Source organism: Vespa crabro, chromosome 1 (assembly GCF_910589235.1).
Source record: "Vespa crabro chromosome 1, iyVesCrab1.2, whole genome shotgun sequence".
Classification (NCBI taxonomy): Eukaryota; Metazoa; Arthropoda; class Insecta; order Hymenoptera; family Vespidae; genus Vespa; species Vespa crabro.
In genome coordinates this window covers 14,793,367-14,809,314 of record NC_060955.1, presented here as the reverse complement: position 1 = coordinate 14,809,314, position 15,948 = coordinate 14,793,367, and the positions used below count along the sequence as shown (strand labels likewise).

At 29.6% G+C, this 15,948-nt stretch overlaps 1 protein-coding gene and 1 long non-coding RNA gene across 9 annotated transcripts in view; one reads left to right on the top strand and one right to left on the bottom strand.

Annotated features, from left to right (window-relative positions):
• LOC124429950 (histamine H2 receptor-like) overlaps nucleotides 1-15,948 on the top strand; it is a 29,125-nt gene that overhangs the window by 5,133 nt on the left and 8,044 nt on the right. For 7 of the 8 annotated variants that reach the window (XM_046975924.1, XM_046975886.1, XM_046975878.1 and 4 more), the window contains 2 exons: nucleotides 12,693-12,952; nucleotides 15,036-15,252. In XM_046975924.1, coding sequence (XP_046831880.1) covers nucleotides 12,700-12,952; nucleotides 15,036-15,252 — 470 coding nt within the window. In that variant the 5' untranslated portion in view covers nucleotides 12,693-12,699. Of the gene's footprint in view, nucleotides 1-9,440; nucleotides 11,700-12,692; nucleotides 12,953-15,035; nucleotides 15,253-15,948 lie in introns of those variants that run through there. The other variant, XM_046975915.1, reaches the window with a different exon arrangement.
• LOC124430020 lies at nucleotides 710-5,598 on the bottom strand. The gene is made up of 3 exons (XR_006943623.1): nucleotides 3,516-5,598; nucleotides 1,998-2,007; nucleotides 710-1,468 (listed from the first exon to the last, which is right to left on the bottom strand). It is a non-coding gene; the product is annotated as an uncharacterized LOC124430020 (long non-coding RNA).

The following is a 15,948-nucleotide window of genomic DNA, read 5'->3' as shown; positions in this document are numbered from 1 at the left end:
ACAGGGCTCTACCGTCGAGTGACCATCTGAATAAAAGATTAAATTACACGCTATGCGTTTCTGAGATAGAAGATCGTAAAGAAGAGAAAAGCCTTTGAAAATTGATAAACTTCTATGTGCGATTGCTTCGCGAATAATTTTTGGTTATGCCGATAACGAATTACACTTTTAAAATAGACACATAGATAAGAATATATATCTACGTGTACAGATACATATATGATATAATATGTATAAAGTAGGTATGTAAATAATATATATATATATATATATATGGTACTTCGCAGTCTCCTTTGTCGCATAACACGGAGAACAAGACACACGACAAAGAAGTGACCTTTGAATGCGTTCATACGCATTGGCGTCCACCTGCGACCCCCTGATGCGTTAACTTCCGTCGCGACGTTTTTAACATATTCAAGCGAGCTCAAGCTTCCTTTCAAATGCTTTACCGACTCGTAAAAATCCCATATGTCTTCTTCTCTCTTCCTCGATGTTTTCACATACGTTATCAAAAAGAAGAAAAGAAAAGAAGAATAGTAAAAAAGCAGCCTCTCTTTGGAAATTTCTGATTCAGAGCCAAATACATAACTCTATTCTCTTGTTCTTGCAATAAAAACATAAATTAAGAGAGATTTTTCTTATCAAAATGGCTAATAATACTTTCACAATATTTGGTATTATCTGATAGATATAATATATTAATTAATATATATTAGTAACTTGATATATATTAGTATTTATTACACTTACATCTTAGACTAATAATATTATTTCCTCTATTTCTATTTTACAAGAGGAAATATCATTTTGTAAGATATAATGATATTCATATGTTGGAGACATTAATTGTAAAAAATAAAATATAATAATATAGACTATTACATACAACAAAGATAAATATAAAACATAAGGCGTTTGACAAAAAAACGTCGATCACCAGAGAATTGTTCTATTATGGTAACCCTTATATACATAAAAAATATAAGAATTTGTACAATTAGTAGTATTAGTACAAATTTTAATAGTTACATAAATCGAGAACCACGAGTAATCTAGTTATAAAAACACATGAATGACAGAAGACATATGGAAAAGAAAATTCAACAAACAAACACCACTTTGACGTACTCGATATACTTGGACATTTAATTTGAAAGTTAAAACATTTTCGTGTTTCGATCGTGTAAGGCCTATATTGTACATCTTTTCTTCAGTCATCGTAAAAATGTACTTTAAAATAACGCGACGTCAAGCGGACAAACCTCTTTCGTCGTAGTTTCGAGTGCTCATTAAAAGCGACGAGCCTCCATGGAACCTTATCGTTTCCAACCGGCGGGATCTTCGTTAGAAGTACTCAGCCACTCTTACAATCGTTCCCGATACGCGCTTACGATGCAAATCTTGAACCTTATTGTCCTCCTTCGACATTCTACTATGTTTCGTCGATGGCATGCACAATGTTAACCTTTAAAAGTGTGAAATACTTGTTTGTCTTATGTGTTTATATTCGATATAAGTTCGTGTGTATACGTACTTATGTACTTACTAACGTGCATATACAAATTATAGTTAATTAATTGAACTTGTATAATAGAAGCACACACCGATGCTCGAAAAGTGAAATGTCCTATATGATAATGCTAAATTCGCGAAGCCATGTCTGATTTTCATGCTTTTTATAGATAATGTACTTTTTGAATTTTTGCGGTTTGAATTAATGATAAATAATAAAATTTCTTTACCGTTGATCAATTGGATTCACTGATTTCGATGAAGCATATCTACTCACGAAAGAGAATTTCAATGATATATACAGCAATCAATGTTATATCTCTATTACAGCATCTACTACATTAAGAAAAAGGGTTATTTATTATAGGGTTAAGAAAAAAATTTTAAAATAGCTAGTGTAATAAATATTCTGTTTGTTCATTAACTTCGCGTGCTTAAAGGCAATTAATTATTGGAGTATACTTATAACAAATAATTATTACCTGTGAATTCCTGAGACAGAATCAACCTCACAGTAGATTGCGTGTTGTATATGAAAAGAAATTAAATTGACAAAAAATTTAAATGTATGTATAAATATGTACTCTTTTGCATTTATATACACATGTATTAGAAGTCTTATCAAGAAAAACTAATTATTTAATTTATTTTACTTTAAACTGGTCGACTTTTGACAAAAATAAATATAGAACTATACAATCAATAATTATGATCTTATCAAGACATATTTTATTGCGAGTGAGATAAAAATCTATCTTATTAATTTGATATAAAACTATACAATTTATTTTACTCTACACTGATCGCGAAGATAAATATAAAACTAAACAATCAATAATTGTGATCTTATCAAGACACAGTCTATTTCAAGTGGAATAAAAATCTATTTTATTAATTTTATATAGTCTCAAATATAAATGCAATTATATGATGTCAAATTTTATAATACGTTGCGTGATCGAAGGGTGAAAAAAACAACGCACCCTATCGCAAACTCAGACCATAGATATTTTTAGTGGTCCTTCATAACGCAATCGCGTTAAATGACGCGGTAAGTAAACCTAACGGGGTTGGAAGATCAATGTGATGTTCATCAAAATCCATGATGCCATTTTATGAAGTTATTGTGATTTCCATTTGTATTATTAAATACATCGGTATTATTCGTCACTGATGCTTTATTGAAAGAAGAAAAAAGAGAAAACAAGAGTGAACAGAAATAAAAGAGATAACGAGTCTGATCATGATTTTTCATTTATTAAACTTAAGTCTAATTTTGATGTTTAAAATTCGTTGGTGATATTTTTAGTATATATAATGAACCATATTGTGTAGTTAGTTTCATTTATTTTTAGATTTGAAAAATATGTAATTAAAAAACAACACAAAGAATATATCACGATTCGTTTTAATGTTCTTCTACATAAATTATGTAAGTTAATCAAATTTTAAGTAGTTAATGATGCAGAAGCACACTTTTTAAAGAACCAACTTTCAATTTTCAACTTAATCAACTTAGACGATTCATTATACAAATATGTCACATCTCCAAGATATTTTATCTCGAAGACTGATCGTAATCGGAAATTTTGCGTTTTCAAGTTACTCGAGCGATAAAAATTGTATTTTATCGCTTGAAGATATTTTTACGATGTACCTCGTTAAATATAAATATTTTCAAAAACTTTCTTTTTAAGTTAGTTCGAAACTTTTTTAAAGTGGTATTTATACTTGATATGATATCAGTCTGAATGACTGAAATATTACCTTTCGATTACCTCTGTTGATTCAACAAAAATTTCAACTATTATATCTGGATCTTTCGAATCTTAGTTTTAACCGGATTTTCATATGTTACGGCGTACTTTAGAAAGATTTCGTTCGCTTTGGAAAATAGTCGAGTTTTGTAAATCGGAGAAAATTAATTGATAACCACGATGACAATGCGAAATGTTTGAGGTATCGATGAACTTGATTTTATTTCTAAAAGGGTGACTTACCCCGGTAGGGTCGGTGGTAGTTATCGTTGGATCCCCGGCAAACTCTCTAATCGATACAGCTTCTCTCTATGTCCCGGCTCATACTCTCTTTCCATTGGCGCTGATACCAGCAATGCGTGAGTGACTACGTGATTTTTTCAATTGCTATTTCCTATGATAGAACGAATGATGTAAATTAGTAAAGCTATACCAAACGAACGGTCTGACCTACATTCATTACTTCAGACAAACAAATGTGCTGCTATTCGTCAGGATAGTTATCTTGGCAATTAAGGAGTTCCTTCGTCCATTTGATATGAATCCATTCAAATTTCCAAATATTTTTTTTTATTTTTAATAATTATGTATTTTTTTTTGCTTTATAGTATGCAATCATATTATGTTTAATCCGTTGCGTAAAATCATAAAACCGTAAATTTTATGTGAGTATGTATATATGTACATATGCAATACATAAATATACTACACTATGTAGCCAGATTGTGCACCACGTACTGATCGGATTAATTTCTTTGTAAAGGAAATAGAAAAGATTGACGGTTGTTGAATTCGTTTTGAAAGGTAATGTCGTGATGAAATATAAACATTGTGAAAATTTCTTTTTGTATACGCGCAAGTATTTATGTTTTTACTATCTTTTGATCTATTTTCGCGGCTCGCTTTGATACCGTATGCCCACATAATAATATTTACGCGTAATGCGAAATGTTTGACGATAGTTTTCGTATAATGATTATCGTTCGTAACGAGAACGTCCTATCAAGTTTATTGATATCGATATCAAACACTAAATGCTTTCAATATTTTAATTTTCGATAAACAGCGAATCTGAAAATCGGTTGAAATCAATAACGAAATTGTCTACGACAATAATATAAATAATAAATTTAATAGGCTTTTATCAGGAGTCAATTCATATATCGAATTTGATTACATAATCGCTGTTACGATAGCATTACGAACAAAAAAGCATTTTCTTCTATTCAATTGCGTCGCATACACTATTCCCAATAATGGTTATGCGAAATGGTTCAACAGATAATAACAAGCAATGCAAAGATCATATATTGTATGTATTTATACGGCGCAGCCACTGGACAAGGTTTGTGAGGAAATGAGAAATACTCCTCTATCTTCTATTGAACGCTTGATTTTGCAACGTTAAACGCAAATTAAAATTCAAGTTTCTTTTAAGCTTGTAGTAAAGTATTTTCATAATAATACTCGTAAAATACCATGATATATATCATATTAGGTATCATAAAGCAAACTGAAAATTCAAATGTTGTACTCATATATATCTATATACGCACATAGGCTTCAACTATTTTTACACCTGTTCAAACTAGATTTATTTTTTTTTAGAGCTAGCAATGCAAATTTATGCGATATACAATCTAATTTTTAAATAAAAAAGAATTAAACTTTTAGCCGACATTGAATATAACCAAGATAATCAATTATTATCATCTGTAGAAGTATTTGGAAAAATCACACTAACAATTCGGAAGGATAAGTTCAGGAATTGCATTTTACAATTTTTTTTAATGTAACAATTTCAAATATACGTAAGTTTTTTTTTCATCGGTTTGACTCGTCGATATTTTTTCCTTCTTTCTCTGAGCGAAATAATGATTCCTTATTTTATGGAAAAGTGGAATAAACCTTCTTAAATTCATTACCATTTGCGACATTCAAAACAATCAGTGTGAGATTGGTGAAAATACGGAAACAATAATACAGTATTAAAATAGTAATTCCATTGAAAAAATATCTTTCTTCGTGATGTAAGCTCGGTTTGAAATGAGGTTTAACGGTTAAACGTTCTTTTCTAATTAAATTTAATATTTAATCGTAGTCTTACTTTCTTTTTTCTCTTTTGTCTGTATGAGTTTATATGAAAAAACTACCTTCATACTGAAATACAACTAATAAAAGATTAATATTATTTTTTTCATTTTTCATTTAAGGATTCTTCTCAATAGTATAATAAAATACCTCTTTTTTTAAACAATCATTTTTCATTTTAATATTTTGTGATTAGTAACTCTCTTTCATCACATTAATTAAAATTAAAATGCATTGCATTCTAAAATGTAATTTTTAAAAGGCGATGCTACGTGTTACTTCAAAAAAGACATAACGCAAATATATATAACGAGCCATCTACTTTAATTCAGATTTTAATTGGAACACGTTCTTCGACCATTTAGCTAATTTAATTACGAACATTTGAAAATATTTCTTGTTCTTCGTTAATTACAAAAATTTGTCTGAACCAAAGAGCATACTAACCTTTTAGTACTTAACCACGATTTCTTTCATTCTTGTTTCTTTATAAGAATCCTTTCTTTTATTAATTTTCAATAAAACTCCGAAGATTTAAGAATATAATCTGAAACTTTTAATCTGAAACTTCGAAGAAATATATAAACAAATTTTTATAGAAATTATTTTTACTCAATCCGTGTAAAAAAAAAATCTGTAAATTGACGAAACATACGTATCTGGCTTTTTTGTTAGATAAGGTTATTTTATGGAAAGCGATCAAGTTGCAATTATAAAAGAATTTTTTGGTACATTCTCATGAGATATGGTAACAATTGCTTTTAATATCTCTCCTTTAGATTGATCAAATATGAATACAGTAATGTAAAATCACATATTTCCATATTTCGAAATAAGAAATACTTGTTTCTCTGAATCTTTTTTACAGTAAACGGTAGGCATGAAAATGTTTTTGTGACCTCAGTGTTATAAGAGTTTATTGATAAGAGTTTAAAAGGTGTCCAAACGAATAATTCATAAAATGAAATTGTTTTAAATTTATAAGCTCGACGGTCGTGCGTAATGTAAACGCGATATTAGATTACGCGAAGTATTACGCTTTATCCTCGTTGGATGTCGTAACGAAATAAAATCATTTTCATCCAAGCGACCAATATCGGTCATACTACAATGAAGAGCGTATCCATATACGATCGATATAATTTACAATCGATTGACATTCTTTATAAAGAAATTTAACCCATTTATATCGAAAAATTATTTAGAAGATATTTTAATTTAAATATTGCTAAATAACTATGTACGCATTTACTAATGTATAATAAGAATAATAATAAATAAATACAAATAATAAAAGAAAGTAACAGTTTGTTAGCAAAATTTAAATCTAAATATCTCCTAAAATATTAATTTTTCGACATACATGGATATTGGACTTTCTTATAAAGAATATCAACCTGCATCGACTAATGTATCAAATAATATATGATTCCATTTAAGAAAAACACACTTGATCTTCATCTGACTTTTACGCGTTCACAGACAGAAAACTAAATAATGGCAGAATAGCCCTCAAAGCCATTCAACTTTTATTTGAAACATGTTTCGCTACGGATAATAATAATGATAAATATATCGAATAAAAGTATCATGAAACATTAAAAAGAGCAGTGATATTTTTTTTATCGCATCGACAAAGTTGTCCATGTGATGCAACAAAAAACAAACTAGTTGGAATTTCGAACATTGCAACCGACAAATATTTACATTTGTCGCATCGCACACATTGTCAATTTGGACGCAGCCATAAAATGTGCCTTGTTTGTTTATTGTCGTATTTTGATCGGTTGTTTGGACAACAACTATTTTATTGTCGTACATTCATTTAAGACATAGAGTTACGTTACTTATATTGTTCTCATTATCATGTATCGAAGAATTATGTCGGGCGATTATTCAATAAACTCATTATGAACCTGAAATTTAGTTACTTGAAAATTGGATTAATTGCTGCTAATAGTCAACCGGTGAGAATGCAAGAGAGACATGTTGCGAGTTCAATACCTCGTTTACGATAGTTTATCCTAACGAGGATAGTATGCACAAACGATATGCCAATCAAGTGGATTAAACTGATCAGACTTTAATTCGAATGAAATCCTCATCCTTGTTGTCGTAACTACCTGTTTATTATCACGATATTTTGCAAGAATATATTATATATCTTTCTATTACTCAAAAGATCTTTTCAAACTTCTTTAAATTTATTCGAATTTAATATTGCAGATTAAACGTTTAATTATGGCAATTATTTTTTACCTCGATTTAACAAAATTATGAACAATATTAATAGTTTCACCTTTGTCTTATCTCTCAAGAGAACTAACGAGGAAATTGTATTTCTTATTATGAATCCTCTTTCTGGGTATTAGATAATTCTCTCAATGATTCATTTGATGTTTCGAACAAACACGAACGAAGCGAATATTTCGGTGAATTTGCTTCGTTGAATTTTCTTTATTGAATTGTCTGTCCACTTATACGTAAATGGGGTAAGTGTATTTATCTACCATCGTTCATGGATTTTATCTTGTAATAGAGCTGTGGTCTATTAATATTTGCGAAAGATATTACTATAACAAATTTCTAATACTCAAACAAGCTACCAGAACGTTAACATTCATGTTTCATTCAAGATCAACAGATGATATAATACAGCTAGATTAGCGTAAAAATCGATTAACATTTTTGTTATCGTGACGTTCATTCTTCATCTCGTTTATTTTGTTTGCATAAATTTATTATATATCGAAGTTGTTTTCTACATAAGAACATATATTGATAATTAAAAGCATTGATTTAATAATTTACGATAAAAATACAGAAATTAGCCTGCGTGCGCCCTGTCATGGAATATATGAGCGTGCACGCACTTGGTGACCAAACACACGGGCAACTCACTGGTCACTATAACCAATGAAATACATTGCAGATATTCACACTATAAGTAATTTTCTTAGAAAACAAACATTGGCGAATATAGTCTTTAAATGTCCAGAGACGATCGTCTGTGACTAAATTCACCACTAAAATTAGACATTAGGATACTGATAAATTCAAGTCACCGAATTTAGTCTTCAGTTTTTTAGGTTGAGTTTTGTCGCCTAGTTTTTTGGTTTTTTTCTCAATCTGGTAACTGTGACTGGTCAACAGTGCACACACAATTTTATGATACGATAAATATGGATTTCTTATCATATGATAATTCTTATTTCCACCGAGCTTGTTTATCATATATTATCATTTAAACGACAGGAGGAAATTAGAAAGATAGATTAGAAAGATTGAGAGGACCGAAGAAAAACATTTTTAAGAAGAAAAAATAATTTAGATAACAATAAATATTAGGTGGACCGAAAAGTAATGTCGTTTCTGCGCATGTCGATATTTGATTGTTAAAAATTGTTAAAAATTGTTAAAAATTTATTCGTTTAAATTTAATTTAAGAAAGCGACATTACTTTCCGGTCCACCTAATATATTAAGATTATAAACATAAAGACAACAAACTTATCGATCTTAAATTAAAATTATTATTATCGATCTTATTATTAATGTGCTTGTGTTATGACGTGGTTCATTAAAGCAATAAAAATTTAGATTTATAAGTAAGTATGTACGTAATATCAAAAACAAGAGTAACAATAGTCTATTCATCCTTCTACATTCTCTATTTTGCGTAAAACAATGGCAACTTACTTTCGACCGCTGCCAGTCGGATGTCTTTCGATAAATATATTAATCACTTTTTCGTTTCCTCTTCTCTCTTACTCTCAGTAGATATATTCTTTCTCTTTTTTTTTAAATACGACGACAAAAAGTTGAAAATCGTTAAATACACTTAAAAACTATTCTCAAAAGTAAAAAAAAAGAATTCAAAAAATCGTTTATATTTTCGAGACTGTTAAGAAGAATATCTTGTATTTGGAGAGAGTAGAAAATATTATTATATAATATATATTTAATTAAAATATATTATATACATATTATATATAATTATTAAATATGTATTATTATTATATATATTAAAGTATACTATTATTGAAAAGCAAGTAGAAAATATTAATTGGCATTTATCTGAATTCTTTATTTTCAAAACTTCTTTTCGTGTTCTTTCCATCGCGTTATGAAAATTTATCCTTTATTGTACGCATAATAAGACCGGTCAATTTTGTTATTCCTTATGAAAATCAAATGTGTTCCTTTTCTTTTATCTCCAACGAATGTTAGCCCTTTCTAAGCTTTCAAATTGCTCGTTCTACAGCCGACTATATGTTTTCGCGAAATTGTCTTCGACAGAATGTTAATCCTCTCTTTTTTCATTTCTTACCGTGCGTTTCAAGTTTCGCACTTTTCAAAAACGTTGTTTTTTTCAAACGAAAAATCTATTTTGACGTTTACTGAAGATATTCCTTTACTAACTGTTGTGACAAATAACGCATCGTTCAGTAAAATGATATTTTTTAAGCAAGACATCAAAAAAATTTTTCATCTTCAACTATCAAGAGTTGGTAAAGATGGCGCCAATTGTTGATGTACTTTATTAATGTCCACTTTCGAGAAATAAGAAAATTAGTCTATTTTATTATTATTGCTAATAATTCTCAATATATTCTTCGAACTAACTAGTAGATTAAACGAAGCATCGGTAAATTATCGTTATCGGATAGTTAGCAATTAACGAAAGTACCCATTCGTCGAACAATCAAATAAGTTGTTAATAGGTGAGCAAACAACAATAAATTATCGGTACAGTATGATAGCGATTTTTATTTTATATGCATCACTTTTATTTTTCATTATCCACTTATTTTCTTTTTTTAAATAAAATATTGCCCGCTATAAACAAAAGATACAGTTAGGATTATATTAAACAACTCTCTAGAATACTCTAAAAATTTTAATTTATTTATAAATAATAACAATAATTACTTTTAATTTATCCCTCCTTTAAGTAAATATAATATCGCCTTTATCTTTTACAAAAAAGTTTGCTTTCGTTGTAAACTATTGTCATTCAGTATTTGCGGTAATATCATTCGCAGATGAAGGTCTTATTCTTTGTCAGCAGAGTTACTAATATTGAAAACTGGTATTAAAATTGTGCAAAGTGTTGATGCAGTACACGCATAACAGTGCAGAATGGAGATTTTGATAGGTAGAGGTCAATTTCCCGAAATTAATAATGCCCTTATTGCAAATGTTTCTTTGATTTTATCCAAAATTATATTTCATTACTTTTAATAGATCAAAGAATATAATTCGCCTAAATTCTATTATTTTGTAAAATATTAAAATTCTAAAAGCTTATTTCAAAAATTTTCGAAAAAATACAGAAAAAGTAAAGAATTTTCTATAATATTTTGTCAATCATGCAAGACATTGCCTTTCTTTAAAAGTGACGAACCGTAATAACAGTATAGTACTATCTCTGTGTCAGTTTTGAAGAACTTTTTCGTTCTTATAGCCACGAAAACGGTATCGTCTTTCTCATGAAATCTCGCTTGGGTGACTTTTTACACTTCTATGCCTTTAAGGTCTCTTAACGCTCTAGAGACATCATCTTTCTCTCACTTTCTTTTTCTCTCTTGCTCTCTCAAAAACTTCCACGTGGTGTTTCACGATATCGCGTAACCTAATGACCTGCGAAATATTTGTTACTACGTTTTATTATACGTGAGTGTCCGTCTACCTTTCACTTTGCTCACCCTACCCATTTGTCAACTTTTTTCGATCAATTTTTTATTTTATTATCCGTTATGTTTCTGGCTACATTCGATCGTTCCTCTTCTTCTCGATTTACAATGTAGCACTTTGCGATATGACTGACGGGTAAAATTTCACTAAAATATTCTTATGGAAGAGACGATTTTAACGATCTAAAATTAGCACTACGTGTATAAATAGATATGTAAATGTATAGATCTAAAGATGAAACTTTTTTCTTTTTGTCAAGGTGTTAAGAAAATCAAGACGATTATCTGTTCCAAAAAAAATATAAATTAAGAGATGATCAATGTTATTATCGTTGTAAAATACCGCGTGATGCTTTTCCAGATATTCGTGTAAAAAGGAAAGAAAGAGTGAAGATGTTAAAGAGGGTTCACTAGGTGCTCTCTTATGTAGTTCAACATCGATCCCACGAAACACAATTTCATAGCAATACAAAAATTAAACTACACATATTGCGGTATTTTCTCACGCATTCTAAAGCGAGACCACTGACTGTATTCTTTACCGTTAATGTAACTTAATATAATAGATTTTTGTTTAAAGTAAAAAGAATCTTTCTCGTGCGACGAACGATTGTCACTCGTTTTCTTCCAAAAATAAGTAGGTACGTTCATATATATTTAAAAACATCTATTTATTATTCTAATTCATTCTATTGTTTCTTAATAATTTTATATGATATAATTTCACAATAATATAAGTCTTCTTTTGTCTTGCATTTTTCTTTCCTTCAAGTTATTTCATTCTTCATATTTTGCTAAGCTTCCGCTTTCGTATAAATTAGGACTCAAAAATAAGAACACTTCGAACAAGTGGTTTCAATAAATAAATTAGACTTATTAACTGCGTTCTTGTCACATAATCTTCAAAGGTTTAATAGTCTAAGCGTTTATTAATTTCGTGATATCGTGAATCTCTTCATTTTCTTTCGTGACATATTTCATACTCAGTTCAATCGAAATTAATATACCAAGAATAACGTACCGATTTTATTGTAACTTATAATCGATCAATTTTTTTGTATGACCACAGGGAGTGTCTATTGCAATCATTATCACGAAAAGCGTTAACTTGCTATAATTTCAAATAGAAATGAAATTTTTCAATTCAGTTTGAAGTTCTGCGTAAATCATGACATTTTTAAAATTTTGGTGTATAAATTTGTTTTAAATAAAGCAAGAAATTGACTGAACGAAATATAACAAAATCTTAAACATAATACACATTGCATCGTAATTTTACAAAATATTTGTAAAACGTTAAGATGTTTGTAATTTCAAATAAAAAACAAATTGCCCGATTTGCTTCATCATGACGTCCATTTTAGTGTTACACAAACATTTTAATATTAAAATATAATATAATTTATCTACTACATAAAAGTGAAACAAAGAAAATGAGTGTAATTACTTTTCAGTTAATAACATAAACACATAATGATAATGCGTAAAATCATCATGATGATATTCTTTACAAAAGAATTTAGGAAATAAAAACAGACAGGAATGCAAAAAGGCAACATTTTTTAAGATGATGTAGTGCCCTGACCGAACTAAACGCTAAAAACGGTCTGGATAACGTTATTTAATTTTATTAGTTCCAGAATGAACGTGACAACAGCAGCCCACAGTGCTGTGAGTACCCTTGCCGAGTTTGTAGGCCTCGAGGAAAACGTAAGAATGGATAAAAGTGGTGATATTATGGACGAGGACCTTGGCGTCTCACCAGTCACCCTATCACCAGCTTGGTCCAGAGTCGCCCGGCTTCTTTTACTGGCTTCTCTTGCGGTTGGTGGAAGTGTCGGCAATGTCTTCATGATATCAGCAATAGTTGTCGAAGATCAGTTGAAAAAACGAGGTAAATCTATCTTCCTCCTAATCATAACATTGCCAAACGTTCCATTTTTCTTCCTTTAAAGAGACCAGAAAGGAAGTACAAGATGCATTTGTGTCGCTTGCTTCTGTTTTTCTCCTTTTGATCAGTTGAAAAGATTTATCAACATATTCTTTGGAAAAAATTCACAAGAGCCCCTTTTAATATTTTCGTGGATCACGTTAGAGGCATATATATTCTCGACGTAGCTGATTCCACAAGAAAATTACATTTTGAGTATCATTATTTTGCTGGCAATAAACATGCAAATAAGATGTCTCCACTTTCACTACTACCTTCTCAGATTTTTATTTGAGTTCTCCCGACAAACTTAATCGTTCTTATTGCATTATATTATTATATTAATATTATTGTAATGTATTTATTTATTTTTTTTTATTGAAAAGAATAACCAATCGAGAGGACTGTAAATTACATGAACGATGTTTACAAAAAAAATATAAAACTAGATGTTTCTTCTAAAACTATCAATATTCCTCTTTCGCCAATACGAAATAACCTCTTTTAAAAATTTTATTTATTTCCTGAAGACTTGAATTCGTCAATTTAACAAATAACAGCCGATAGGAAGCTACAGACTCGCATTGAACGTAGCTCGATCCTTGCAATAATCCTCAAAGAAAATCGATAGCCGACAAAAAAAGCTCGTAATTGAAGAGGTTTCAGAAGGAATGAATTTCAATGGAAACTCATATATAGCTTTAAGTTCTTGAGACCGGGCTAATATAAATTAACCAAGATATAAACCTTGGATCTGTCAATTTAATTAAGGAATGCGCGATTGAAATATTTTTTCTTCGAATGCATTTGATAGAACACAAGTAACCCTTCAAGTTTATTAGCCGTTTAACGTTTGATGTAATGCTATTAATTATAAAGATTTATTTAATTTATTTCATTTAATCAAAATGAGAATTGATTGATTATGATCCTTGCTTTTTATAACGAAAATCATAAAATCATAAAGATTACATATATGATTTGGAACGTTCATTCCAAAATATTAAATTAATGGTTAAACATAAATTGGCTCCATTATCAAAATGCGGACGACAGTGTATAAAAAGTCATATATAACAATCTAGGATATCATGCTAGGATCATTTTGAGAACATTAATTTTTCTATGTATGTATATATGTATATATATATATATATATATATATATATATATATATATTATTTGAATATATTGAAATATAAATATTCCAATGTATATATACTCTTTTTCTCGTTCTTAACGAGAAGACGAGGCCACGAGTAAAACAAAAGTTAAACCGTTTCTGTTTCCTTTAATGACATTCAAAGAAAATTTATTGTCAGCGGAGACCAATTCTGAACGAAGTGGCAAATTTGTAAAGAGAGCTAACGTTCAATTTACACTTTCGAATAGGAAAATATTTCATTATATATTTCATTTATATATTCCTTCATTATATATTCCTTTGTCCTTCATTTTTTGTCTCTTTTGTCTACCTCCGTTCTCTACCAAACGGTTCAATTCATTATCAAACTTATTAAGCCTGTAAAGTCTAGGCAATTGCATACTCGCTGCTAATATCGTTGATTATCTATATTGCGAAAAGGAAGCATAATCGCTTTATATTTCGCTGTATTTTCTACATATATAAATAACTTCGTTAAGGAGCAAAATTCGTTTCTACTTCAAAGTCGGATTCGTCGACTTATATTATCGGAATTTTCCTCGCATCTGCGTTATTTCAACAGAGAGGAATAGAAGAAAAAAAACACGTCAAAAGACATCTTGCTGATTTTTGAAACACTTGTTACCATCACCGCTTTTAACGAGTGTAATAGTAGTAAATTAGTTACAGGAAGGATTTGTCTTTATTAAAATATTTGTTATTCTGAAAGTTCCTTAAACATTAAGAAAATGAATTTTATTCGCATCCAAGCTCCTCCAGGAATAAAAATAATAATTTTTAAAAATTCTTACAAAAATTATTTTACCTATTACAAGTAGATCTTAGAATTTTAATTAGTGACAAAATCAGGGAAAAAAAGCCAATTTGAATCGCATATTTCAGGAAATGCGTTTCTAGTAAACGTTGCTTTAGCGGACCTATTGGTGACCGGCCTTGTAATACCGGTGTCCGTTATCGTGATCCTGGCAGGACACGAAGAATCTTTAAGCACCTGCCGCTTTGAATGGACTCTCGAAGCGCTTTGCTTTCTGGTCACCGTGCTAACTTTGACCACGATAGCAGCCGAGAATTACGCTCGCCTTTGTTTACCCCCTGAAAGGTAAGCACTAATGAAAATCACCAAACACAACCAAGTTTATCAGCTCAATCGATATCACTACATATATATGTGTGTACATACACAAGCATGCGCATATACACACACATATTCAACTTCTTTTTCCAAAATCGCTACATATTTTTTGTTTCTCGATTAATCCTGAACATTCATTTAGTAATCTTTTAAAAACCACTTTTTTTTTCCCTTGATATAAATAATATTATAAATCGTTGATAAGCGATAAAAATGATATATGTATATAAATTAACGCTTTCATTTTTTTAATTTACATTTTATAAACTACTTGTACAAAAGTAGAATTAATAATCAAACATGGAAGCATTAAATGTCCATTTTTATCATTAATATACTACATTCAAAAACAAAAAGGATCCCGTTGCCATAGATACATAAAAGCAACATATAACTATAGAAAAACGAAGCCATTCCATTGTATGCGTCAACTGTAGTAGAGTGAGAGTCAACGTGGGAGTTCATAATATTAAGTCCCATACTTTCTGCTCATTATCGAGAAGACTACTAACATCGATGATGAGTCTTGAAAATTACACCATCATTGTTTACTATGCGTATCATATGCTGTATGCATACAAAATACACAATTATTTATTATAATTTCAAAATTTATTGCTGATTTACAAAATTTTACATCAAGTATCACATATCCTTATATTC